The 26,193-nt window shown below is 44.4% G+C and overlaps 1 protein-coding gene across 1 annotated transcript in view; it reads left to right on the forward strand.

Annotated features, from left to right (window-relative positions):
• The first annotated feature begins 2,409 nt into the window (after positions 1-2,409).
• Positions 2,410-26,193, forward strand: part of EMILIN2 (elastin microfibril interfacer 2) — a 55,716-nt gene continuing 31,932 nt past the window's right edge. The window contains exons 1-2 of the mRNA XM_032311331.1: positions 2,410-2,885; positions 3,402-3,524. Coding sequence (XP_032167222.1) covers positions 2,752-2,885; positions 3,402-3,524 — 257 coding nt within the window. The 5' untranslated portion in view covers positions 2,410-2,751. The remainder of the gene's footprint in view (positions 2,886-3,401; positions 3,525-26,193) is intronic.

The following is a 26,193-nucleotide window of genomic DNA, read 5'->3' on the forward strand; positions in this document are numbered from 1 at the left end:
TCAGGGGGAACTTTTCTGAGTTCTAGAAAGCAAAGACAAGAAATGAGAAGGAAGGGACACCCAGGCTAGTCTTAAGACTCTTGACCACATACATCCTAGATGCAAATCAGTTCATCTTGATCAAGCATCATGTGCTGATGACTGAATGTGAGGATGGGGAAAATTAGCCAACTGCTGCCCCTATGATGGTCGCCCACTCTCTTGCACCAGGTAAATGAAAGGGAGTCTGGGGGTACTGGGGGCCCTTCTTGTGAAGCAGTGAGATATACCCCCAAGTACAGAGCCTGATGGGCATTTTTATCATGACCAACAGTGAGGGAATAGGTTTTAGGAAGCAGGTCCAACTTTGCATTTTTGCTTTAGCTAAGTTGGTCACACAGAGTGGGAGTAACTACGGGGTACTTTGATTTTAAAAGCCGAAGAAATGCCTTCAGATTGTGATAAGAAACTGACAGTTTTCAAGTGGTTGTTTAAAGTAGTTGGCAGCTTATAAAGAATTCACACTTAGTAGCATTCTGCCAGTGACTCGGCCGTTATTCCTTATGGCTAAGGTTGCATGACCTGCCTTATTAGTCTGTCTCCTAATGTGCTCTCTATCCTCAGGATTCTTCCCTCTGCTTTCTGGAGATGGTTTTCTGGTTCCCAAGTTTGATATGTCTGTTTCTGTAGCTAGGGAAGAGAAAGGGAAGAGGGTCCCTTGAGATCTTGGTCTCAAGTCTTCCTAAGAGTCAGAAGTTTTCTTCCATCTTCCCAGAGCAGCCCCTCACCTGGTACACGTGGGCACATGTCTAGAGAAACACATGTGACAAATACTGTCTCACATCATTGTACATCAGACAATTTCCACCCTTCACTGCACAGGAATGCCTGGAAGCTCTGTAAACACAGAACCTAGGTCAGTTTTGGCTCACTTGTGAATCCTCAGTATTTTCACACAATGCCTAGCTTATCTCAGATGTTCAGGATAAAATTTATCTACTGGTAAGTACCATTTATAGTTGATTAAATATAGTGTCGTGGTCATCTCAATGGAAAGTTGGTCCTCAAGCCCTTGGACTAGAATACACCTTCCTAGTATAACTTTAATTCAATGGAAAAAGTAGATTTAACCTCATCAGTTCAACTCACTCTCAAGTTTGAGAGTTACCTGTACTGAAGAGACCTTGTGGTTAGCTGCTGGGTGGAGACATGCATCATTTGTTTTTCATTTTTTGTGTCCTGTTTCTTCCCTATGACTCTTCATGAACAAAAATGGTGTTAGGATGGGGACTATGGGAAGTCACAAAGACACAGACTGGGTTATGCAAGACCATTTTTTATCCCTTTCTGTGATTTTTTCCCCCTGGGTGGCTCTTCTGAAGGCTGGGATGACTTCAGCCCATTCTCTGTGTGATCTTCTGTTTAAGAAAGTTCATGGAAGGACTGTTTTCTTACATGGCATAATTTTCTGCTTGGCTTTTGTGAAATTTTGGCTTAGGGAATATCCTTTCTTTCATTTGCAAATCAAAAAGCCCAACAACATCCTCAAGACATATTAGAGATAAAATGGACCAATGGCTTCATTTAGGGAACACGGCAAATGTTTCCTGTCCATATAACAGGCCACAGCCAACAACAACCTGTTCACTCACGGAAACTGTAGTTTATGCGGTCTGCAAATAACCGCACTCTAGTTCTCATTAGAAAAGAAGATTGATTGAAATACACCCCAGCATACAACACTTTGGTAGGGATTTTATGTGACATTCTTCTGTGGAGTTGCTTGGTCCCCAAAAGAAATTGGTGGAGATTAGTGTAACTCGAGGCAGAAAATATGTAAGCAAGCGAAAAGACCAAGGTCTAGCAGTGTTTGAACTGTGAGGGGCAGATGGGACCATTGTGGCCTTTCATGTTGACAGAAAAAGTTCAGAGTAGGACATGAGAAGCAGAGACGGTCAGATTATCTTTCAAAATGTCGTGTAGCGTTTATTAGAGTCTGATGCTGTGCTTCCGTCGCTGTTGTGAAGTGTGGGGCTGTCTCCCCGCTGCCCTGCACGTTCACTGGGACACGGAAATGGATGCCTGAGGCAGAGTTAAGAGAAGAGCATCCGTGTTCATTTCCCCCTAGACTCTAAAGTCAAATGTGAGGGGGAATGGAGACGTCCTGCCCGGGGAGGCAACCCGAGTCGCGTCCCTCCCAGGGACTGATAAAGATGTCCCTCACTGTCTCCGGGGAGCCGGCACCCGGGCACAGCGGGCACGACGTGAGGACGGCCAGACTCGCCGACTGCGGCCGCATCCCCAAGGGGCCGGGGCGCGCCTGCTGGAAGGTGGGAGGCGGAGTTGCTCCGCTTCTGGGAAGAGACCAAAGGAATGAGTAATTGGAAATTCTGTAACTTAGACCCTTCTCCTAAACTCTTTAGCCCTTTCACCCCAAGCCCCCTGCCGAGAGGCAAGGGCACCGGAGACAGGGAGCCGTGGTTGAAGGAGAGTCACGTTTCGGAGAGGGAAGTGAAATAAAGAGGGCGGCACCCGGGGGGACCGGTGCGTCATTGAGGGACCGAGGAGAAGCGCGGGCGCACGGGGTGGAAAGGAGAAGTGGGAGCGAGGAGCCGGAGGGGGCGGCCGCGGAGAGCGGGTGGCGGCGTCGCGAAGCGCCCAAGCCTCTCCTGCCTTCTCCGGCCGCGCCCCGTCCGCCCGCAGCCTCGCGGCGCCAGCCTCGACCCTCAGCGCTCCGGATCCGGCCGGCGGGGCGCGCCCGCCGCGCGCAGAATGTGGCAGCGGACACGGCCCCGGCCCCGCGCGTCCTGGCGCTGGGCGCTGGCGTTGCTGACCCTGGGCGGCGCAGGGCTGTGCCACGCCGGCCCGCAGCCCATGCACCCCGCGCGGCCGGGAGCCAGGAACAAGTAAGTGCGCGGTCCCTCTCCCGGATCCCGGCACCGAGCCCTGGGCCCCCAGCCTCCTCCTCCCCGACCCGCAGCCGGGTCGCAGCTGCCCTGCCGAAGGCGAAGAGCAGCAGCCCGGGGTCCCGCTTGGGCTGCCCGGGGGGCGCCTCCTCTCGGGAGGGCCGTGCGCTCCACCGCCCGCGCGGTGGATCTTGCCAGCCCTTCCAGCAGTGCTGCCTCCGGGGCCGCGGGGCGCAGGGAGTATCCCGCAGAGCAGGGCGACCAGGAATTACTGAAGCCCCTGGGACCACAGGCACTTTTCTTTACGTTTTTTTGTCAGCTAAAGGTGCGCTTTCCCCGAAGGCGCAGCCGCGCTCCCTCCGATGGCTGCTTTGTGGGGCTCCCGCCTCCGCAGAGACGCGGGGCTCCCCGAGCCTCGCTCGGTCCGCGGCCCTTACCGGCTGGCCCCTTCTCCCCCAGCCTCATTGTTCTCAGGGTTTTACACTGTGGCTTCTCGCTCTCTCTCCTTCACCCCAGGAACTGGTGCGCCTACATCGTGAACAAGAATGTGAGCTGCTCTGTGCTGGAGGGAAGTGAGAGTTTTATTCAGGCTCAGTACAACTGTGCCTGGAGCCAGATGCCCTGTCCGTCGGCGCTGGTGTAAGTCCTTGAGCCCAGGAGCGGGCGGGGTGCGTCGGGGCCTGGACGGTGGGTGGCGTCGGAGCGTTGGGCTTCAGCCCGTCCGTAAATCTCTTCCAGAGGGAGAGAGAAAACTCAGCAGCTGAGAAATCTGAGCGCTGAACGCTGAGCGGGGTCCCGGGCTCACTGAGGGATTTTAGAAGCGTGTGTTGCCCTGAGTGACCATAGAGGATGCGCACGACTTGCGAGCCTGTGGTCACCGGGGTATAGGAGGGGTGAACGAAGCCCCCACCCCCACCTCTTTTTTTTTTTCTTTCAATTTTATTACTAACATAAGGCAGCTGGACCTAATTAGATCCATATTGTGTGTGCTAGGACACACAGAAGAATCCAAAATGTATACGGCTAAAAACGTTGAAATGTAGGATTAGCTGAGAGGTTTGTTCTAGCCCGTGTCCTAAAAAAAGGCGAGTTTTGTCCAAATGGCCCCATAAAACGGACCTCTTCCAGCGTTATAGCCCTCTAAACTGAAGTCCCAGCAATAACTTGCTTAAAAGTGAGTCATTTTTTTTATGTTAGATTTGGGGATTCAGCAAAGACTTTGTCGGGAGAAAATGGTCATCTTTTTGATGAGAATTAATCATCGTTTTGCTTATAAAGATTTCATCATCTTAAAAAAACAAGGAGGAAGCAGTGCGATGGAATAGATATTCCGTTAACTACCTCACACACACTCAGTTATCTTCTGGTAATCCTTTGTGTTTTTGGGTAAGTTGGTTATCAGAGGAGGAGTGATGCGAATCAATGGCTGTTGGGGAACACATGGGATGGTTGAAATGAATTGTTTTCCCCTAAGAATAAGTTGTTTGTCTTAGGGCACTGTTGTCATTACAGCAAAGAATAGCTAGTAGGCGGATCTGTCTTTGGCAAAGCAAAGGGACAGACTGAAACTGTACTCCAGGAAATCTTATTCCAGAAGGCAGTAGATGAGGCTTCAGGCTTTGTGGGGTGGAAGTCGCCTCTGGATCATTCCACTTGGGCTGTTGGGGGAATTGCAAACAGGGAAGGGATAATTCCTGGTAGGCCAAGAGCAACAACAACAACGGCCTAGAAGAGACATACATGCCCCCCTCGAATACACAGAGGAACAGGCAGACATGGAATCCCTAGCTCCCTGAGTTGGATCTGTCAGAGGGGATGCACGCTGTCATAGTGCCTTTATCTGTACTCCGCAGTTTGTAGACTTCACAGTCCATGGCAGCATTCAGGGAAAGGAGAACCGGTAAGATTTTTACATTGTGACAGAGACACGAACTAAGTACTCAATACAGTTTGAATGGATGTGCTTAAACTTAGAATTATTAGTCAGGAACATTTCATTTGTTTTACCCAAGAACTGCATTTTGTGGTTTGCTATTACCTAAAGACTTGTGGCAACTCAGATAAATGAATTTTTCATTTGGAGAGGTCATGCTTTTCATTTAAAAGATGTTTTTCTTTTCTTTTAAATTATCTGAAATTCTTTTAATGCTTGCAAAATTAAATGATGATTTAATTGTTGTATTTGACCAAAACTCAGTGGAACAGATTCTTTGTCGTCAGTGGGGAGCAAATCACCTCCAGATCAGCAGGTTAATGAAACGCAGTTGGAGCATATTTTTGCCACCCAGTGGGAAGGACAACAAAAATTGCTATAAGAAATGACAGATGTTTCTGTTGTTTTCTTAAATAGAACCAAAATAAGTAACCCGGGTGTTTTTCTTCAGTAATAGCCACCTAAACAATTCAATTGTTTTTACATTTTAGATACTGCATTGTAAGTGTGAAATTTTAAAAATAAGAACAGACTGTTTTAGCTGATCGATCTGAACATTTTGAAATGTAAATAGTTAATTCAGTCTTGACTTTTTTCTGTTTCTTTAGAGCTAGACAAGGAATGGTTTATCTTATTTTCCAACTACTAAATGTGTCCTAAATTTTGATGCTTGGTGGATGATGGAAGTCAGAGCCCCTTTATCCTTAAAGAGAACGAATGGCTATTTAACATGGAATCTCCCAGGTGTTTCTGATGAATCCAGAAGTCCCAGTCACTTCTCTCAATTCATGGGGTCGTTTTCAGGTGAGGTCTTCAGGATTTGATCCTTAGAACCTGAGGCTGGAGGTTGACCGAGAGGTTGGAGCCAGAATGCAGTTTGGCAAGTGGGGCCCGCTGAGTACCTGGGAGGGGCAGGTGTGCACCAGCAAGGCCTTGCGAGGATTGGGGCTGAGTGGAGTTTCTAGGGAAAGGAGAAGGAGGAATCAGAAAGGAGAGAGAGCAAAGCCAACTTTAGACGAGGAAACTTCATCTTAGGGACCTCAGGAGGGGAGGTCCATAGGTTGAGGGGTCCTGTGAGGCCGGTGGCTTTAGCTAGCAGGAAGAATTTGCTTCTGCACAAAGGACAGTGTCAGGTCAGTGGCGGACAGGCATTGCAGTTCGTGTGAAATTAAGGGAATAGGTCAAGAGGAAAGTCAGTAACACAGGCATCACATGTGTTCCAAAGTCTTCGGTGGAAAAAAGGGAGTTGATAGTAGCCAAGCAGGTGAAGAATCACTTAGAGAGAAAATGCTGCGTGTTCTGAGTTGGAAGTGGAGAAGCCAAGGGAGACACTGAGCATACTCTCAAACAGGGGGAGAAATCAGCTAGGAAACGAGGTTTAATGGGAAGTCCATAGGAATAAGTGGAAAACATCTGTGCCTGGTCGTGTCATTGGGCACTGAGCCAAGCTTGCCAGGCTGTACAGACCTAGCCCATGTGCCTTTCCAGAAGGGTTAGACCTTACTCCATTTGCATATAGGAGGAGCCTTCGATTCCAGGTGCAAATTTGGGCAAATTTGGGCATCATTATGTGAAACTAGGGCAGAAAGGGTGTTTGTGTATGTGTGCATTTAGAGTCATTATTTTTCTGAGACCGAAAGAAACTTCTGTGTGTCAGATGCTGCGTTAGGGCTTTTCATTCCGTAGATGAGGTTATTTAATTCTTGCAACAACCGTTCAAGATGGAAACCATGGTCCCCGTCTTGCCAATGAGGAAACAGAGGCTAGATGTTCCCTAACTCATCTACAGTCACGTGACACTAAGTGGCTGAGATGCCTGCAAACCGAGGGCTTCTGGCCTTTGGCCCCATAGCGATGGAGAATGCATTTATTTGTTTTAGTGTGTGCCTTTTGTGGATTGCCCAGTACTCAACTATTAAGAACAATTACACCTTTCATAAAAGGCAATTCCCATGTAAAGTGATTGAGAACTGTTTGTGTGGGTTATTTCCCTCAATGCCTTGGACTGTATAATTTTTCATACTGTCCACTATGCTATATGGTTTTTTAAAAATTTTCTTTTCTTTTATTGAGATTTAATTGACATACAGCACTGCTTAAATTTAAGGTATACAGCCTAAGGACTTATATATATTGTGAAATGATTTTCACAGTAAGTTAACATCCGTCTTCTCATGAAAACAACCACAACAAAAAGGGCAAGTTTTTTCCTTGCGGTGCAACCCTTAAGATCTACTCTCTTAACAGATTTCAAATACACCATACAGCAGTGTATGTATGTACATACACTCATGTACGTTACATCCCCAGAACTTTGTTACAACCGGAAGTTTGCACCTTTGACCACCTTCGTCCAGTTCCCGCTCGCCCCACGCTTCCCTCTGTTAGCCACAAATCTGGATTTTCTGTGAGTTTGTGGATTTCTTGTAGATTCTATGTATGTCTACATACAGACATACAGAATTTCTTTCTCTGACTTACGTCACTTGGCATAATGCCCTCAAGCTCCATCCTCACATGGTAGGACTTTTTTTTTTTAGTGGCAGAATAGTATTCCATTGTCTGTATAAACCACAACATCTTTATCCGCTCATCAGTCAGCAGACGCGTAGGTTGCTTCCATGTCCTGAGCATGGGGTACTGACATCTGTTTAACGTCGAGTCTTTGTTTCCTTTGCGTATATACCAAGAAGTGAAGTTGCTGGATCATAGGGTACTTCTATTTTTAACTTTCTGAGGAACCTCCACGCTGTTTTCCATAGTGGTTGCACCAATTTACATTCCCACCCACAGTGAACAAGCCTTTCCTTTTCTCCCCATCTGCAGCCGCAACCATATCTTGTCCTTTTGATGTCTTATTTTAATAAAGCATTCAGGGCCTGACTTGGGTGAGAGAACCTCCCAGGGGCACATTACTGTGAGCCCCTGCATCCCCTTAGATCTTCAGAGCAACTGCATGGCGGTGTTATCCCCATTCTACAGAAGGTCATGTAGTTAAGGAAGTAGTCGATCCTGGATCCAAATCCAATCATAGTTCCAAGCCTTCTTCTCCCTCCACACCGCATGGTCCCTTGCTGTCTGGACCCACACCCGAGGGTGAGTGTGATGCCTGCCACAGCGGGTGCTGGGACATTGGCACCCCTGGTGGGATGGAAGGGAGAGGCGGTGGTCTGAGGTTTCCTAGATCCCCGTCTGCATGGTGGTGGTGTGTGTGTGGACTGCTGGTAGGAGATGGCGCTATCTTCTTCTTGGACGAGGCATTGTTTCCTTTCCTGCATCGTTCATGCCTTATGGCAGTGATTCTGGATAGTCCCTAACCTCCCACTCCACGGCATCAAGTCCAGCTGACTTCTGTTAGTATTTGAGGCATTTGAGGGGCGTCCTCTGTGCAGAGCAGCTGCCCTGTAGGGGAGGACATCTGGGGATTCCAAGCTGGAAGGCAGGATTATTTCCCCGTATTCGCTTTGCTACCAGCTTGGGGCTGAGGCTCTGTAGGGCGGGGTTTCCTACTCTGTGCCCACAAACTGACTTGGGTTTATCAGCATCTACCCAACCCTGCTCCTGCCCCCTCTTGGGTGTGTTGCATTGGGGTGGAATTTTTCCTATGAGCTCTTTAAAAGAATCTCATCAGTTGGGGCAGGAACTGGGTGGGACCAGCTAGGGGAGCCTGTGCCGCTGTGATAACACAGAAGAAGAATTTGTGAATGTATAGCAGGTGTTGAGTTCTAAGTGTTGAGTTCCTGAACTCCTCTAATTCTCAGATTCCAGGGGGAAGCAGATGGCCATTCAGTTGGAAGTAAAGTTGTCTATTAGAGAGCGATCTCAACCAGGAAAAGCTTTTTTTTTTTTTTTTTTTGACAAAGAACACTTAAGGCTGCAAAAATAATGAGGACTTACATCTTCTAGAGTAAATTCTACAGTTTCTACATCTCCAGGAATGGAATTCCATTCACCTGGAACATGTGCCTCTTGTGTGTATAGCTTGGAGGGTAATTTTTTTTCCTTCAGCTTTTAAACATCTTGTAGTCAGTTGGCTGTTAAAAGCTTTGCTCCATGGGTTTGAGGGTAATTTGAATCAACTGAGGGAGCCTGAGCTGGTGTCTGGAGAAGGAGAGAATGCATGCTTGGAGTGACGGTCCCCTGACCCCAAGAGCCAAATACACTTTCACCCCTTCTTCTTGGCCTTCCTTATCAGCTTTTCGGGGCTACCTCTGTCTTGTTGCCCTAGAATCTTCTGATCTTCCTTTCAAGCGTCTTTGTACTTTTGTTCTTTCCCTCTTCTTAGGTTCCTAGTAGATAAGATGCTAGGTTTGTAGAGCCCTTCCACAGTCGTGTTTTTCTTATCACAAGCTCAGCCAGATCAGTTAGGATAGAGACAGGGGTCTTAGAAGAAGTTTGTGGTTCTGGGCTACATTTTTCACCTTTCTTATTAAAATTAATGGGATTCAAATAGAGCTTATGGTCTTAAAAACAATTGCTTCTCGTTCAGCCCCCTTTTTGTCCCTTTATTTGGTCTTTCCCCACTGATCTGTTCTCTGTTGGCACTTGGTAAATGAACTAAAATTCTGAGGTAGCCAGGAAAGGGGAGATAAATGGAGCAAGTGTCCCCTGAGGTGGTCCCTCTAACTGACTGATGTGGCCAGTGTGTTTTGGAAGAGGAAATAGAAACCTTGGCTTCTGGCCTCTGCTCTACTGCCACTGAGCTGTGTGACTTCAGGAAAGTCCCTCAGCCTCTCTGAGGCACATTCTCCTCATCTCTACATTCTTGATGAAGTACCACAGCTAACAGAACTTTTAAAAGTGCGCTATCACGGTGGATGGGGTAACTGGGTCATGGACATTAAGGAGGGCACGTGATCTAATGAGTACTGGGTATTTGTTTTGTTTTGTTTAAAGATTTTATTTATTTATTTGTCAGAGAGAGAGCACAAGCAGGCAGAGTGGCAGACAGAGGCAGAGAGAGAAGCAGACTCCCCGCTGAGCAAGGAGCCCAATGTGGGGCTCGATCCCAGGATCCTGGGATCATGACCTGAGCTGAAGGCAGCAGCTTAACCAACTGAACCATCCAGGCGTCCCAAGGGTGTTTTAGGCAACTGATGAACCACTGACCTCTACCCCTGAAACCAATAATACATTATATTTTAATTAATTGAATTTAAATACAAATAAGTTTTTTAAAAAATAAACCATTCCATTTGGTAAAAAGAAGAGTACACTATCATACTCCTGTAGGGTACACTTAGCAGGAAAGTCTCATGAACATTCCTTATTCTCATCATTTGGAGTGTTGCTGCTTCTCAGGCGGGCTTATCGTTCAAGGATTTGAATTTGGAGTTAACGCTTCTGGGCATGTTAGAGAAGGTCTGAAGTGCTAAAAAAAATGAAATAAACTCTGTAAACAAAGATAAGAATTAAGTAAATGAGTAAAATCAGCTTTTGGACATGACCTTGACTTAGAGAGTGCTTCAGAAGCAGAGTCAGCAATGGTTTCTTTGGGGGATGCACATCAGCGATTATGGACGATGTAAAGTAAATATTCTGGGGGTGGTGGGCCCTGGTCGCTGGTCCTGCAGGTGTGTGCGGGTCCGTGGTTGCTGGGCGGAGAACCAGAGGGAACTTCCAGGTTGCGTAAGCCTCGGGAACTCTGCTCGATCACCTTTCGGCCAGCCGCTGTGCTGCTCTAACCCTTTGCCTTGAGAAAAAGTCCTCTTCCTCTGTTTGATAACAGCAGGACGTCACTAAGGTTCACTGAGTGTGAGTAATACAGTAAGTACCGCACAGCACAGTTACCCAGTGTTTTACATCCTGGTGTTGAAAACCTAAAGCTGACAGACTGACCCGTGTTCAGACGACGTACAGATTGTCACCCAAATGTTCTTCTGACTTATTGCTGGTCCGAACAAACACTGACTTCTTTTTAATGACTCAGAATTAACTGCTTCTGTCCTTGATAAAGCTGTTTTCTGGACTTAAAAATAACAAAGACCCACTTGATAAGATGATACCAGCCTGACTTCTCCTCACGGAGAACAGTTTTCCTGGACAGCTTGAGAAAGGAACATAGTTGTTGTCCACGTGACAGCAGTTCCTATTGGAGGAAAATAATGAAATGATTAAAATGAAACTCCCGGGGCGCCTGGGTGGCTCAGTGGGTTAAGCCGTTGCCTTCGGCTCAGGTCAGGACCTCAGGGTCCTGGGATCGAGTCCCACATCGGGCTCTCTGCTCAGCAGGGAGCCTGCTTCCCTCTCTCTCTCTCTCTCTGCCAGCCTCTTTACCTACCTGTGATCTCTCTCTGTCAAATAAATAAATAAAATCTTTAAAAAAAAAAAAATAAAATAAAATGAAACTCTCCGGGCACCTGGGTGGCTCAGTGGGTTGAGCCTCTGCCTTCGGCTCAGGTCATGACCTCAGGGTCCTGGGATCAAGTCCCGCATCGGGCTCTCTGCTCAGCAGGGAGCCTGCTTCCCTCTCTCTCTCTCTGCCTGCCTCTCCATCAACTTGTGATCTCCCTCTGTCAAATAAATAAATAAAATCTTAAAAAAAAAAAAAATGAAACTCCCCAAGCAGTTTTCTTCTTTCTTTCTTGTTTTAAAGTGGTGATGTGTGCTGGACAAAAGTAGGGGCGGTTCAAACTAACCAAATCCCTGGTTTGAAAATGCTGTAGAAGCAAACTTTTCTGGGTGTGTTAGGACTCAGCTGTTCTTCCTCCCTCTCCTCCCCCTCACTCTCCACTAAGAAAGTATTAGATTAGGGAATACGCCTAAACATTATTCTCTGCAGTATCAGCCTTTCAGGGCAGTGTATTTTACTAGGCATTTGCTTAAGAGACCGATGGTTTAGATGAAGTCTTCGCACACTGGCCATTTCAACAAAAGGAAATTTACTAGGAGACCTCTCAAATTTTTCTAATATTCTCCGGCTTCATACATATTTGTGATTGTACAGGGTCTGCCGAACGGGCTTTATTCAGTTATCTTTTAAGAGATTTGCTCACAATCCATTATTTTAAAAGGTTCTAGAGATTTCCTTCTTCAATTTGTTTCTCTACAGCTGCTCAACAAGAATGCTGTTGAAGCATTGTGGGATACGGACCTAAATTTTTTTTTTTTTCTTTCTGAACTACAGTGGTGAAAATGCCACCTGTTTTTCTGCTGAGGTTTTCCATGTATCTTGAATTCTTTTTATTTAAGTGCAATTAGCCAACATATAGTATATCATTAGTTTCAGAGGTAGGGTTCAGTAATTTATCCGTTGTGTGTAACACTCAGTGCTCATCACATCACGTGCCTTCTGTAATGTCCATCACCCAGTCACCCTCCGTTTGTTTCCTTTGGTTAAGAGTCTTACAGTTTGTCTCCTTCTCTGCAAACAGAGCATAGAGCTGTGGCTCTGATTGCGACAGAACCCAGGGCGGGGCGAGTTTCACAATCTAGCCGTTTGCGGGAGATCTTTTCACCATTAAGCCTTTCTCTGGCTTGTGTCAGTGTCAACGCAAAGAGCTCTCCCGAGCCGGTGGAATGAGGCCTTGGGCGGGGAGGCAGAGTTGAGCCTTTTTGAATATTCTGAACATTCCAGAATCTTGGGTCCTGCCGGCTGTCCTGACAAGCGCCCGGGCCTGGTTCAGGCGTCCGGGGGTGTGCGTTGGAGATTCATCAGCTGCTGTCAGCTGGGACAGCAGCTTTCCAGGACGACAGTGCCAGGTCAGGGGTCTGGCTCGGTCACAATCAACGAGGCACCCTTTTCCCATCCCAACACACTGCATCATCTTCTGGCAAATCACAAGATATTTGGGAGTCATTCTGTTGCGTTATGGCAAAAACAGCTAGCAAGATAGAACACAGTTTCCTTGCTCACTGAGGGTGCAGGAGGGAAGGCAGAAACCCCATCCATGGCTTGCTTCCTGAACCAAACAACACGGTGCCCTCCAAACACTCCTTGTCGGAACTGGCACTGGGAAAATAATAATCCCAAAGAGTAGTCACTCTGTCCTATTTTATTTTATTTTTTATTTTTATTTTATTATTTTTTTAAAGATTTTATTTATTTATTTGACAGAGATTACAAGTAGACAGAGAAGCAGGCAGAGAGAGAGGAAGGGAAGCAGGCCCCCTGCTGAGCAGAGAGCCTGATGTGGGACTCGATCCCAGGACCTTGAGATCATGACCTGAGCCGAAGGCAGCGGCTTAACCCACTGAGCCACCCAGGCGCCCCTATTTTATTTTTTAAAAAGAAAAAATTTTAATTATCTGAGAGGTAGAGATTGAGTGAGAGAGAGAACATGCGCGGGAGAAGGGGTACTGGGAGAGGGAGAAGCAGACTACCCCCTGAGCAAGGAGCCTGACCTGGGGCTCCATCCCAGAGTGCTGGGATCATGACCCAAGCTGCAGACAGACGCTTAACCAGCTGAGCCACCCAGGTGCCCCTTGTCATATTTTCAAAACGCTAATTTATGCCTTTGGTTTTCTGTGTGTTATATAGTGCAAAATGGCAATTTTGTTTGTTTTTACAAAATGGCAATCTGAAGGAACTTAGAAAAAATTCTGTTTTGATGCTCTTCCTTAGTCAATGATCCATACCATGAAAAGTACAAAAACAAACATTAGGTCTATATTCCCAACAGATAAAGCAAATGGCTGTGTGAAGAGTAATATGATCCATTTAAAAAGAAAACCCAAAACTTTAGTTAAATCCTCATTTTGAAAAACTGAAAAACACTTAATGTTGTGGTTTTGGTTTCTACTTAATGGAGTTTTGTTATTGCATCGTCAAGACAAGACTATCTGGCACTCAGTTTCATAGTCCTGAAGAGATTTTTAAACACCCTAGTGCAGAAATGCATTGTGTATGTATATAATATTTATTTTATATTTGTATTATATTTATATATAAATATTATACCTTATACATATATATAAATATTATAAGGTATAATATATATAATATAATATATATAATATATATTATACCTTATAATATTTATATATATGTATGTATATATATACATACATGTAATATAAAACAGCTTTATCAAGGTATAACCTACATAAACCATACATATTTAAAGTTCTGTAACTAAATGCTTTGCCACGTGTATGCACCCATGAAGCCAACGTCACAATCAAGATATTGATCATAGCCATTACCCCCAAATTTTCCTCACACCCCTTGGCCATCCTTTCCTTTGGTTTTTCCTCACATGACCCCTAGGCAGCAGCTGATCTGCTTTCTAGCAACCGTAGATAAGTTTGGATTTTCTAATGTTCTATGTGTAAGTAGTCATATACTACGTACTCTTATCTTAGCCTTTTTCCATTCAGCGTACTCATTTGGTGGTACCTCCATGTCGTACTGTGGTATCAATAATTGATTGTATTATTGAGTGGTATTCCCTTGTATGTGCAGACCACTGTCTGTATATAGTTGTTTTGTAGTAGAGGACTTGTGGCAAAATGGTGTGGAAACTCATTTGTCTTGATAGTAAGGTTACTTCTCTGGTTTTTCTGAAAACAAATTAGATGGTAACAGATGTATAACAGATGTAGGGCACTAGATAAAACCATAGTGGATGTTGTAAGAAAAACACTTTTCACGTTTAGAGCCCTGGAAAATGTTGGATTGAGGCTGCATAATTAGCTTAAGCCATTTCGAGTTGGCAGAAAGCTCAGTAGGGTTAAAGGAGACTCTTTGGGAGACTGTTGGTTACTCCGTTTCATTAGACAAATATATATTTTTAAAGATTTTTTTTTATTATTTATCTGGCAGACTGAGACAATGAGAGAGGGAACATAAGCAGGGGGAGTGGGAGAGGGAGAAGCAGGCTCCCCACCAAACAGGGAGCCGGAGTGGTGCTTGATCCCAGGACCCTGGGATCATAATGTGAGCCAAAGACAGATGCTTAATGACTGAGCCATCCAGGTGCCCCTCATTAAACAAATATTTTGTGGAAGGCCTACGTCTGGCCCAGGACTAGGCCTATGGGGGCAAGACCTCTGTCTTGCCCTCCAGAAGTTCACATCCAGTCAGTGAATGAGACATAGGTAGAAATAATTCCAATGTGAAAGGTGGAAATGAGGGTTGCAGTACGGAAGTACAAGTGGCCAAGGATGATCAGAGGTGGAAGGAATTAGTTCGGCCAGGAGGACTCCAAACACCTGTTTTCAGGTGGTGGTGACATCTTAGCAGGATGTCGCTCAGCATCTTTGAAGGATGTCACTTGTCAGCTTTGCATCTTTGAAGGATGGTTCACATTAAGTATGTGCAGATATAAAACAAGAGAATGAGTATATGCCAGCATAAAACAAGAGAAGTGAGTTAGGGCCTGGAGGTGGGAAGTAAAGGGGCATCTGTGGGGAAGTGTGAACTGTCTGCAGAGCTGCCTTCTCCTGAGGGCTGAGCTGCTCTTCCAGGCGCATAGATGGCCACCTTCTTCCCAGTGTCTGACCCATTGTTTGTTTGTCTCTATGTTTCATTGGATTAGGGCCCATCCCTGAATGGGGGATGAGGACTCCAACATATCTTTCTTGGGGGACATTAATTCAACCCATAACAACCAGTTTTGGGAGGTTGGGCTTTATCATTTAGGCAAAGGGAAGTCATGGAAGGTTTTTGATTTGGGACACCATTGGAATTTCGCCTCCAGATGTTGATCAGACCATGTGTGCAAAACAGCTCTGAGAGAGGGAGCACTGGGTGGGGACAAGGGGTGTTTGGAGGGAGCTCAGTCCATGCCATCCATGGAGAACGTGTGGTGGGTGCGGTGGGGGAAGCAGACCTGGCCATGCAGAGGATGAGAAGCCACCACCCAGTCAAATAGCCTGGTGGCCCCTCCTCTGCACAGGTTGAGGGTACATGAAGAGCTGTCATGGGGTGATCTGTGTAGTGTGTTGACACCAAAAGAACCACATATGTGAAGCAAGGCAAGTTTGTTCAAGGACTGTCACATGAAGGTTATGGCAGGATTTCCTTTACCCATGGGACAGTCTCTGCATTGTTCATCACCTTTGGTCAGGAGCCAGCTACAATTTTTCACATGGGCAATTGAGACCATTATCATGGAAGGAACCCGTATTTTTAGTCTTATTGCAGCTTTTTGCCTTATGGTAAACTTAGCACATAGCACACAGAGTGTATGGATATCACTTAGATAAAGCTTTATAATTTTGCATTTTTCACAGCTATTGTCAAATCTTATTTTTCCAATATCTGAGAGGTAAAAGGGGGGTGCAAATATTAAAATGCCAATTTGTGGGGCGCCTGGGTGGCTCAGTGGGCTAAGCCGCTGCCTTCGGCTCAGGTCATGATCTCAGGGTCCTGGGATCGAGTCCCGCATTGGGCTCTCTGCTCAGCAGGGAGTCTGCTTCCTCCTCTCTCTCTCTCTGCCTGCCTCTCTGCCTACTTGTGATCTCTCTCTGTCAAATAAATAAATAAAATCTTTAAAAAAAAATGCCAATTTGTTTACTTAAGTTTTCATTAAATTCTGGTTAATTAACATATGGTGTAGTATTGGTTTCAGGGGTAGAATTCAGTAATTCATCACTTACATAAAGCACCCAGTGCTCATCCCAACAAGTGCCCTCCTTAGTACCCATCACCCATCTAGCCCACCCCCCACCTCACTCCATCACCCCTCACTTTGTTTTCTATAGCTAAGAGTCTCTGATGGTTTACCTCCCTCTCTCTCCTTTTTTTCCCTCCTCCCATCTTCATCTATTTTGTTTCTTAAATTCCACATGAGTGAAATCATATGGTGTTTGTCTCTCTTTGACTGACTTATTTCACTTAGCATAATACACTCCAGCTTCATCCCTGTTGTTGCTAGGGCACCTGGGTGGCTCAGTCAGATAAACGCCTGCCTTTGGCTCAGGCCATGACCTCAGAGTCCTGGGATCAAATCCCACATCAGGCTCTCTGCTCAGTGGGGAGTTGGCTTCTTCCCTTCACTCTCCCTCTCTCTCAAATAAATGTTGTTGCTAATAGCAGGATATCATTATCTTTGAAGGCTGAGTAATATTCCATTATATGTATATACCACATCCTCTTTATCCATTCATCTGTCCACGGACATCTGCGCTCTTTCCATAGTTTAGCTAGTGTGGACATTGCTGCTGTAAACATTGGGATGCAGGTGCCCTTTCGGATCACTATTTTGTATCCTTTGGTTCAATATCCAGTAGTGCAATTGCTGGGTCATAGGGCAGCTTTATTTTTAACTTTTTGAAGACCCTCCATACTGTTTTCTAGAGTGGCTGCACCAGCTTGTATTCCCATCAACAGTGTAAGAGGGTTTCCCTTTCTCTGCATCCTCACCAGTGTCTGTTGTGTCCTGTGTTGTTAATGTTAGCCATTTTGACAGGCGTGAGGTGGTATCTCCTTGTAGTTTTGATTTGTATTCCCCTAATGATGATATTGAGCATCTTTTCATGTGTCTGTTGGCCATCTAGAAGTCATTTTTGGGAAAATGTCTACTCATGTCTTCTGCCTATTTCTTAAATGGATTATTTGGTTTTTTGGGTGTTGAGTTTGATAAGTTCTTTACAGATTTTGGATACTAACCCTTTAGGTCATTTGCAAATATTCTCCCATTGAGTAGGTTGCCTTTTAGTTTTGTTGATTATTTCATTCACTATATAGAAGCTTTTTATTTGATTAAGTCCCAGTAGTTTATTTTTGCTTTTGTTTCCCTTGCTTCAGGAGACATATCTATAAAAAAGTTACTATGGCTAATGTCAAAGAGGTTACTGCTTGTGTTCTCTTGTAGGATTTCCGGTCTCACATTTAGGTCTTTGATCCATTTGTGGTCTCTTTTTGTGTATGGTGTAAGAGAGTGGTCCTTTTTCTTTCTTTCGAATGTTTCTATACCATTTTGCCAACACCATTTGTTGAAGAGACTGCCTTTTTTTCCATTGGATATGCTTTACTGCTTTGTCGAAGATTAGTTTATCATAGAGTTGAGTGTCCATTTCTGGATTTTCCATTCTGTTCCATTGATCTATGTGTCTGTTGTGCTAGTACCATGCTGTCTTGATGTTCACAGGGTTTTTTTTTTAATTTAATTTTTTCAGTGTTCCAAGATTCATTGTTTATGCACCACACCCAATTTACAGGTTTGTTATACAAATTGAAGTCTGGAATTGTGATGTCTCCAGCTTTGTTTTTCTTTTTCAAGATTGTTTTGACTATTCAGGGTCTTTTGTGATTCCATAGAAATTTTAGGATAGTTTGTTCTACCTCTGTGAAAAATGCTGGTGGTATTTTGATAAGGATTGTATTAAATGTGTAGATTGTTTGGGTGGTATGGAATTTTAACAGTATTCTTCCAATCCATGAGCATGGGGTTGTTTTTCCATTTCTTTGTATTATCTTTAATTTCTTTCATAAGTTTTCTCTTTTTAAAAAAGATTTTATTTATTTATTTGACAGAGATCACAAGTAGGCAGAGAGGCAGACAGAGAGAGAGAGAGGAGGAAGCAGTCTCCCCACAGAGCAGAGAGCCCAATGTGGGGCTTGATCTCAGGACCCTGGGATCATGACCTAGCCAAAGGCAGAGGCTTTAACCCACTGAGCTAGCCAGGCACCTCCATAAGTGTTCTGTAGTTTTTGGAGTACAGATCTTTTACTCCTTTGGTTAGGTTTATTCCTAGGTATCTGATGGGTTTTGGTGCAACTGTAAATGGGATTGGTTCTTTGAGTTCTCTTTCTACTGCTTCATTACTGGTGTATAGAAATATAAGACATGGGGTACCTGGGTAGCTCAGTCGGTTAAACATCTGATTCTTGGTTTAAGCTCAGGTCAGGATCTCATGGGTCATGAGGTGGAGCCTCTGTCAGGCTCTGCAATCAGCAGGGGTTCTGCTTGACGAGTCTCTCCCTCTGCGCTTCCCCTAACTTGTATGCAAGCTCTCCCTCTCTCATTCGAATAAATAAATCTTAAAAAAAAAAAATGCAAGACATTTCTGTATGTTGATTATCCTGCAACAGCTCAATTCATGTATCAGTTCTAGCTATTTTTTGGTGGAATCTTTCACGTTTTCTAGAGTATCATATCATCTGTGAATAGTAAAATTTGACTGCTTGCTTGCCAATTTGGATGCCTTTTATATCTTTTTGTTGTCTCATTGCTGTGGTTAGGGCTTCTAGTACTATGTTAAATAATAGTGGTGAGAGTGGACTTCCCTGTCTTACTCCTGACCTTGGAGGAAAAGCTCTCAATTTTTTCCCGTTGAGGATGATACTAATTGTGGGTCTTTTGTATATGGTCCTTATGAAATTGAGGTATGTTCCTTCTACTCCTACATTGTTGAGGGTTTTTATCAAGAATGGTTGCTGTACTTTGCCAAAGGCTTTTTCTGCATCTATTGAGAGGATTATATGATTTTTATCCTTTCGTTTATTAATGTGGTGTATCATATTGATTGATTCGCAAGTACTGAACCACCCTTGCAGCCCAGCAATAAGTCTCACTTGGTTGTGGCGAATAAACTTTTTAACATACTGTTGGATTCAAATTTTTGCATCCATGTTCATCAGGTATATTGACCTGTAATTCTCCTTTTAGTGGGGTCTTTGTCATGTTTTGGAATCTAGGTAATGCTGGCCTCATAGAATGAGTTTGGAAGTGTTCCTCTCATTTCTATTATTTGGAACATTTTGAGAAGAATAGATATTGATTCTTCTTTAAATATGTGGTAGAAGGGGCACCCGGATGGCTCAGTCATTAAGCATCTGCCTTTGGCTCAGGTCATGATCCCACCAGGGTCCTGTGATTGAGCCCCGCATCGGGCTCCCTGCTCAGTGGAGAGCCTGCTTCTCCCTCTGCCTCTGCCTGCCACTCAGCCTACTTCTGCTCTTTCTTTCTGTCAAATAAATAAATAAAATCTTTAAAAAAAAAAATGTGTGGTAAAATTCCCCTAGGAAGCCATCCAGGCCTGGGCTTTTGTTTGTTGGTAGATTTTTGATTACGGATTCAATTTCTTTGCTGGTTATAGTTCTGTTCAAGTTTTCTATTTCTTCCTGTTTCAGTTTTGGTAGTTTATGTGTTTCTAGGAATTTATCATTGTCTTCCAGATTGCCCAATTTGTTGGCATATAATTTTTCATAATATTCTCTTATAGTTGTTTGTGTTTCTGTGTGTTGGTTGTGATCTCTCCTCTTTCATTTCTGATTTAATTTATCTGAGTCCTTTCTCTTTTCTTTTTGGTAAGTCTGGCTAGGGGGTTATCAATCTTATTCTTTCAAAGAACCAGCTCCTGGTTTCATTGTTCTGTTCTACTGTTTTTTTTTTTTTATATATCATTTATATCTGCTCTGATCTTTATTATTTCCCTTCTTCTGCTGGCTTTAGGCTTTATTTGCTGGGGTGTTTTTTTTTTTTTTTCCTAGCTCCTTTAGGTGTAAGCATAGGTTGTATATTTGAGACTTTTCTTGCTTCTTGAGGTAGGCCTGCATTGCTGTGTACTTATAGATGCCAATTTATATTTGAGGTAACTGAGGATTAGAGAAGTTTTCAGGTCTTGTCTGACAAAACTGGTCTTTGGCTGGATTGGGACTGGAGCAGCCACAATTGTCAAGGATAATAGTATTGGATGTTGTCCATACCTTCTCCACAGATATAATTGCTCAGTATAGGATCCCAGAAACTCAAGGAAAGCCATAAGGTGGCGGCTGGGTACCACCTGGTATGCATCCAAGGGGTGTTTGCTGAATGCACAGGCAAAGGAGAGCATGCGGGTTTCAATTTCTCTATTAAGACTATTTTTTTTATGACAGTTAATATTCACTGTAAAATTGAGAGAAGGTGCATAGATTTCCCACATTCCTACTTCCTCCCCACACGCACAGCCTCCTCTGTTCTCACCATCCCCACCAGAGTGGTACATTTGGTACAGTCGATGAGCCTGCATTGACACATGATAATAACCTGAAGGCCCATAGTTTACACTAGGCTTTATTTTGGGGAGGACCTGTGATTTTAGCTTATCTTTCCTCCTATTGTTAAGAATCATATGTGTTTAAAAGAAAAAGAATCATGTGTTGAGTTCAGTTTTGATTTTTAGTTATGGAGACCATCAATTTGAATAACTGTCTTTTTGGTTTGTGTTTTTAAAATGGAGGTTGTGACACACATATATTCTTGAAAATAATTGTTAATACTGAATGAAAGTGAGGTGGCTTGCACTAAAATGAGGATTTAAGGTGTGGCGGATTCCAGTTAAATCAGTCAAAGTCATGATGTGATTCAGCTTCTTGAACTGGCAGTTTCAATGTAACCTTTAGAAGTGTTTTGCCAAGATGTAGAGTGTTCATTGACTATGAACAGATTTTGGTCTGTAAGAGTTCATGTTACACAACTGTAAATCAAAATTCAACTGCGTAAATTTTTAAGATTGTAGTGTTGTTACTCAGCAATTCATGAATTAGACAGCACCCCATTTAGTAGAGAGAGAGAAGGGGAGCTCCAAAGAGTTGTTCAAAATGAACAGCTTTCATAGGCAGAAAATGGTGGGAAAAGGATGTTTCTAGCAAAGAGTGGATTGTTTAAGACAAGGTTGCTTTTGAATGTGGTTGAAAGGGGTCTGTCAGTAGATTGCCTCATTAGTGCTAACCAGGTAATTCTAGATTAACTGATAAAAGGTTACATTCCTGGGAGAGGCAGAAATGACAGGTTAGATACTATGTCTCGGTTTGCTGACATGGTGCTTAAGCACAAGAGAGTCCATTTGGGTCTATTTACTCTTTTTTTTTTTTTTTAAGATTTATTTATTTGAGAGATAGAGACAGAGAGAGAGAGCATGAGTGGGTGGTATTCTTTTTTTTTTTTTTTTTTTTTAAAGATTTATTTATTTGAGAGCAAGAGCATGAGCAGAAAGGGCAGAGGAAGAGAATCTCAAGCTGACTCCAGGCTGAGCACAGAGCCCCAGGCGGGGCTGAGATCATGACCTGAGCCAAAACCAAGAACTAGCCAAGTAACCGGCTGAGCCTCTCAGGTGGCCCGTGATCTCTTTCTTAACACCAGTATAAAGAATGATTTGGTGGTTTGGGGAAGATACAGTGATCAAAAACAGAACTTCATTTTGAGAAAGATCGATTATAAAAATCTAGGGAAGTATTTCAAGAATAATTTCTGGCTTTGCAAATATGCTGGCCTATGCATTTTATTTGTAAAACATGGAAGCCAGTTTCAGTGAAGGCTGGGGGTGGGGGCCAGCACATGCACCTGCTTACTGGGAGGACAGGAACTGCTACTGAAACCACGTATTGTTCTACTTAAAGTAAACAACACAATAATGCAGTCTATGTAATTTTTCTTAAAAAAATAAACATGATTTCAAGGAAATGGAAGCAAGCCACTATCTTTAAAACTAGTTAACTGATGTCAGTTGGGCTCCCCTTCACCTCACAGTCTATGTATTTGTCTCCCTTCTCAATTTGCAAAGAATTGTGGATGCCCAGAAGGTTCCCTACAAACTGGGATGGTGTCCAAGGCATACTGTCCAACAGCCCCCTTGCACCTGGGTTCTGTATGGCTCTCTCAGAACCACACGGAGCAGGCCAACTTAGGGAACAGCCTCCAATGCCCTGAGAAAACCCAGACCGACAAGGCTGCACGGGTAGTGAGGCCTCTCCTGAAGACTGTGGCTATGGTTAAGAGGATACCACTGTGTCCTCAGCCTTAAACCTCCACTGGCCACCTCAGGCATCTTGGAGAAGGGTGCCCTCACTTCTTTGTCCTCTGGTGACCTCCTGCTCTGACACCCGTACCCATCTGAGAGCAAATAAGCCAAATCCTTCTCCTCAGTGGGCTAGGCAGTCCCCACCCCCTGCTCGTCCACACCCCCAGACCTGGGCTGAGGTGGGTTGTGGCAGCACCTTTCAAATAAAAACCATGCTCTTTCTGAATGGAATGCAGGTGAATGGAAATCTCTCTACCTCACTGTGTTAAATGTGGATTAAGAAAAAAACCTAAAGGGGGGCTCTTGGGTGGCTAAGTCACTTAAACGTCTGCCTTCCCCTTAGGTCACTATCCCCAGGGTCCTAGGTAGGATTGAGCTGGCGTCAGGCTCCCTGCTCAGTGGGAAGCCTGCTTCCCTCTCGCCCACTCCCCCTGCTTGTGCTCCCTCTCTCACTGTGTCTCTGTCAAATAACAAATAAAATCTTTTGAAAAAATAATAAAATTAAAGTAATTTAACATAAGTTCTTTAAAAAAAAAAGAAAAAGAAAAAAACCCTAAAGGAATATTGGGTTATCCTGGACAAGACCTAGGAAACTAGACTATAACATTGTGGTCCTTTTCCTCCCAGTGTGGTCATAAATTAGAAAAGAAATGGAAGTGTTCCTGTATTTGCAATACGTCAGATTATTACTTTTACTGAGAATGGATTGACCCAAAGGAAGAAGGTGTTGTTTTTTTATCTGCTGAGAAATTCCTACTATCTTGGGATTTTCTCAGGGTCTCAGGGACCTCACCCAGTCACAGGTGTGGTCTAAAGCTTGCCAACATCCATTATCTGCAGCCAAAGGACTGAGATCCCTATAGGGGAGGGATGGATGTTGCAAACCAAGTCAAAGGAAGCACAGGAAAAAAGATTTTGAAATGACTGTGATTTTCATAGAAGAATTTGAGGAAATGACTTCTCTTTTAAAAAAAAAAAAGAGGAAATAATCAAAGTAGAGTTATTTGGTAGTTCTGGAAAGAAAGTTTTGGGTTTGTGGTGAGCATCCTGGGGAGGGCTGAGCGGGCAGATGTTCTCATGGCTCGCGCTGTGGGAACCCAGAGGATGAGGGCATCAGGGAGTGAACAGGAGGAGTGTCCTGTGATTCTGGTTCTGGGAATGAGGAAACATGATGTCAGTGTGAGGAATGGAACCGTATAGAATTTGTTCTGAGGGGGTGGGTGGGAGGGAAGCATCCTGCAGCCCCGATTAACCATCCTGGAAGGAATCCTGTGGGAGAATGCAGACCTTTGTTGTGGATTACTGAGCCTTCCAGAAAGCCATTCCCCCTTCCCCCCTGCCTGCCCTGGCCTGGCCAGCTTTCCTCCCCACTGTGGCTTGACTTTTGTAATGGATTTCCCAAAGTCAGGAAGTCAAACTAATAATGTGGACTCCTAGGAGCACATGCATAAGCTGTATTTCAAGGTGCTAGACACGCCCTGCCCTTGGAGACATGGTCCTTTCTAGCATTGCGTGCTTTCTCTGAAGGAAGCTACCCACTGCTCTCGCCAGCGACCCAAGAATATCTGCTGCACCGTCTACTCCGGACTTGGGACCCCGCCTCTACGGAGCTGCGGTGGTGTTCCTCGGTCACCTTCTTTAGGACCGCAGAGTGGCTCTGTCCCGAGGGGGAAGCGGTGGGGGGCACCATCTTAAAGGATGAAGGGGGAAAATTATGCTATGTGGTCAGAGCAAACCACTGAGGAGTAGAGAGAGTAGAGAGAGTCTAGGTTTTGAAACTTGTCACTCTAAGTACATAAGAAAATTAATTCAAGAGTAAACAAAATAAGCAGCTAACGATTGTGGTGTCTCCAGCAAATAGTGTCCCTTCGTACGGGGAAGCAGACAGTCTCCTGTGGGTGTGGTTTCATTCTGAACACCTTGTTTTGGTCTAGGATATGTTTTTGTTTTTGTTTTTTAAGTGAACAGAGCTATCTCGTAATCTGATTTCAATCAGGGCTCATCCAACTTTTGGTTTTATTAGATGTATTTTGTATTTCAGAAATATGTTTGCCCAAGCATTCTGGCTTTTAAAAGATGGATTTGCCTAAAAGCCAAGGAAAATACTTTCTATTTCTTTCCTTCCATTAATTTCTGCATGCAGAGATCTAATTAAAATTGTACAGCAGGAAAAGATAAGATGAAAATTCTGGTTCGTGTGTGTGACACGCCTTCACCTGAAAGAAGGCCTTTTGGTTCCTTCACTTTGTCCTGTGTGGGAGCCTTTTTCATCCTGTGGAAGGGACCCTGGGTAGATAGAGTCACCTCCTCAGACTGTAGAGATTGTCGTTGTAGATGCACATGGTTTCCAGTGGCTAAGGTTGGTTGTCAGTAAGAGAGTATGAATTCAAGAGTTCTGGAATCACTTCCAGTTTCAAACTTTGTAGCCTCTGTTGCCTGATTGGGTTTTCTGTTGCTACTTCCATAAAGAACACATCTGTTTATTCACTAATGGGAAAACAGTTAACAGTGGAAGCCAGAAGAAACCCATTTGTCACAAGTAGTTTCTAGAAAATTAGTTTACTGTCTTGTCAGTCTCTAAATTAGCACATGAGAACTTTGTAAAAAAGCAGGGAGACTTTGACCTGTGCTACAACAGGGGTGATCCTGGAGGGTGAAGGACTTCAGAGCAGGCCATACCAGGCCACACCAAAACGGGCCGTGTTGGCTTATTGGTTAGTTTAACCTGAAGGCAGTTGAGGAAAAGCAGAGACAAGAACTCTCTGTCTTCCCTGAGTTTCTGTCTCCCCTGTACCAGGATGAAGAGAATGACCCTCGTCACTGTACATAGAGAAGACTGCATAAGCAACCCTTACTAAAATAACCCTTCTCTTCCCTCAGTTTCCTCCGTAAACTTCCTAGCCACAGTCCCACACTTTATTGCCCCTAGAAGCCCAAACCCCTTTTCCTTGGTCTCATGACTTCACAATTTATTACCCTGTGTTAAAATGGTAGACAGGCTCCTGAGGCTAACTGCTTGTTTTCACTTTTTACTGTAAGGCCTCCAAACACGTAAAAATTTGGATGCCTTATCTCCTGTCTTTTGTCAGTTTAATTTACAGGACCCGGATCGAACCTAAGAGGTTGGAGGAAAAGTGTCTTTCTCTACAAGGACCTGAGGCTAAGGGAAATAAGGCATTCATGAAAGGACAGACGCTGTACGATTCCACGTCTGTTAAGTCCCTGAAGAGGTCAGATTCACAGAGACAGAAAGTGCAATGGCGCTTGCAGGGGATGAGAGGGAGGGCGCGTGGGGGGTTTGTGTCGAACCGGTATAGAGCTGCAGTTTGGGAAGATGAAAAAGGTTCTGGGGGTGACAGTTGTCTGACAGTTGTCTAACAGTGTGAGAGGGCTTAATGCCACTGAATGGCGCTGGTAAAAATGGTCAAGATGGTCCTTTTCTTTTTTTTGTAGGGACTGAGTTTGAATCAGTTAGCCCCCGGCATCCCAGTTCCCCGCCCCCCGCGCACCATTAGACAGGGCTATTCATCAGAGCGGTGTCCCCTGCATGAGGACCAGGAATGCTTCTCCCCGGCTCCCCCACCACCCTTCAGCTTTTTCCTTCCTCTCAATACTCTTCCCTGGCTAGGATTTTCCTGAACTTGGGGGGAAGATATGCTTACGCTTCTTCAGCCCCCTGTTAACTCCTGGTTAGCTCCCTATTTC

Source organism: Mustela erminea, chromosome 13, assembly GCF_009829155.1.
Source record: "Mustela erminea isolate mMusErm1 chromosome 13, mMusErm1.Pri, whole genome shotgun sequence".
Taxonomy (NCBI): Eukaryota; Metazoa; Chordata; class Mammalia; order Carnivora; family Mustelidae; genus Mustela; species Mustela erminea.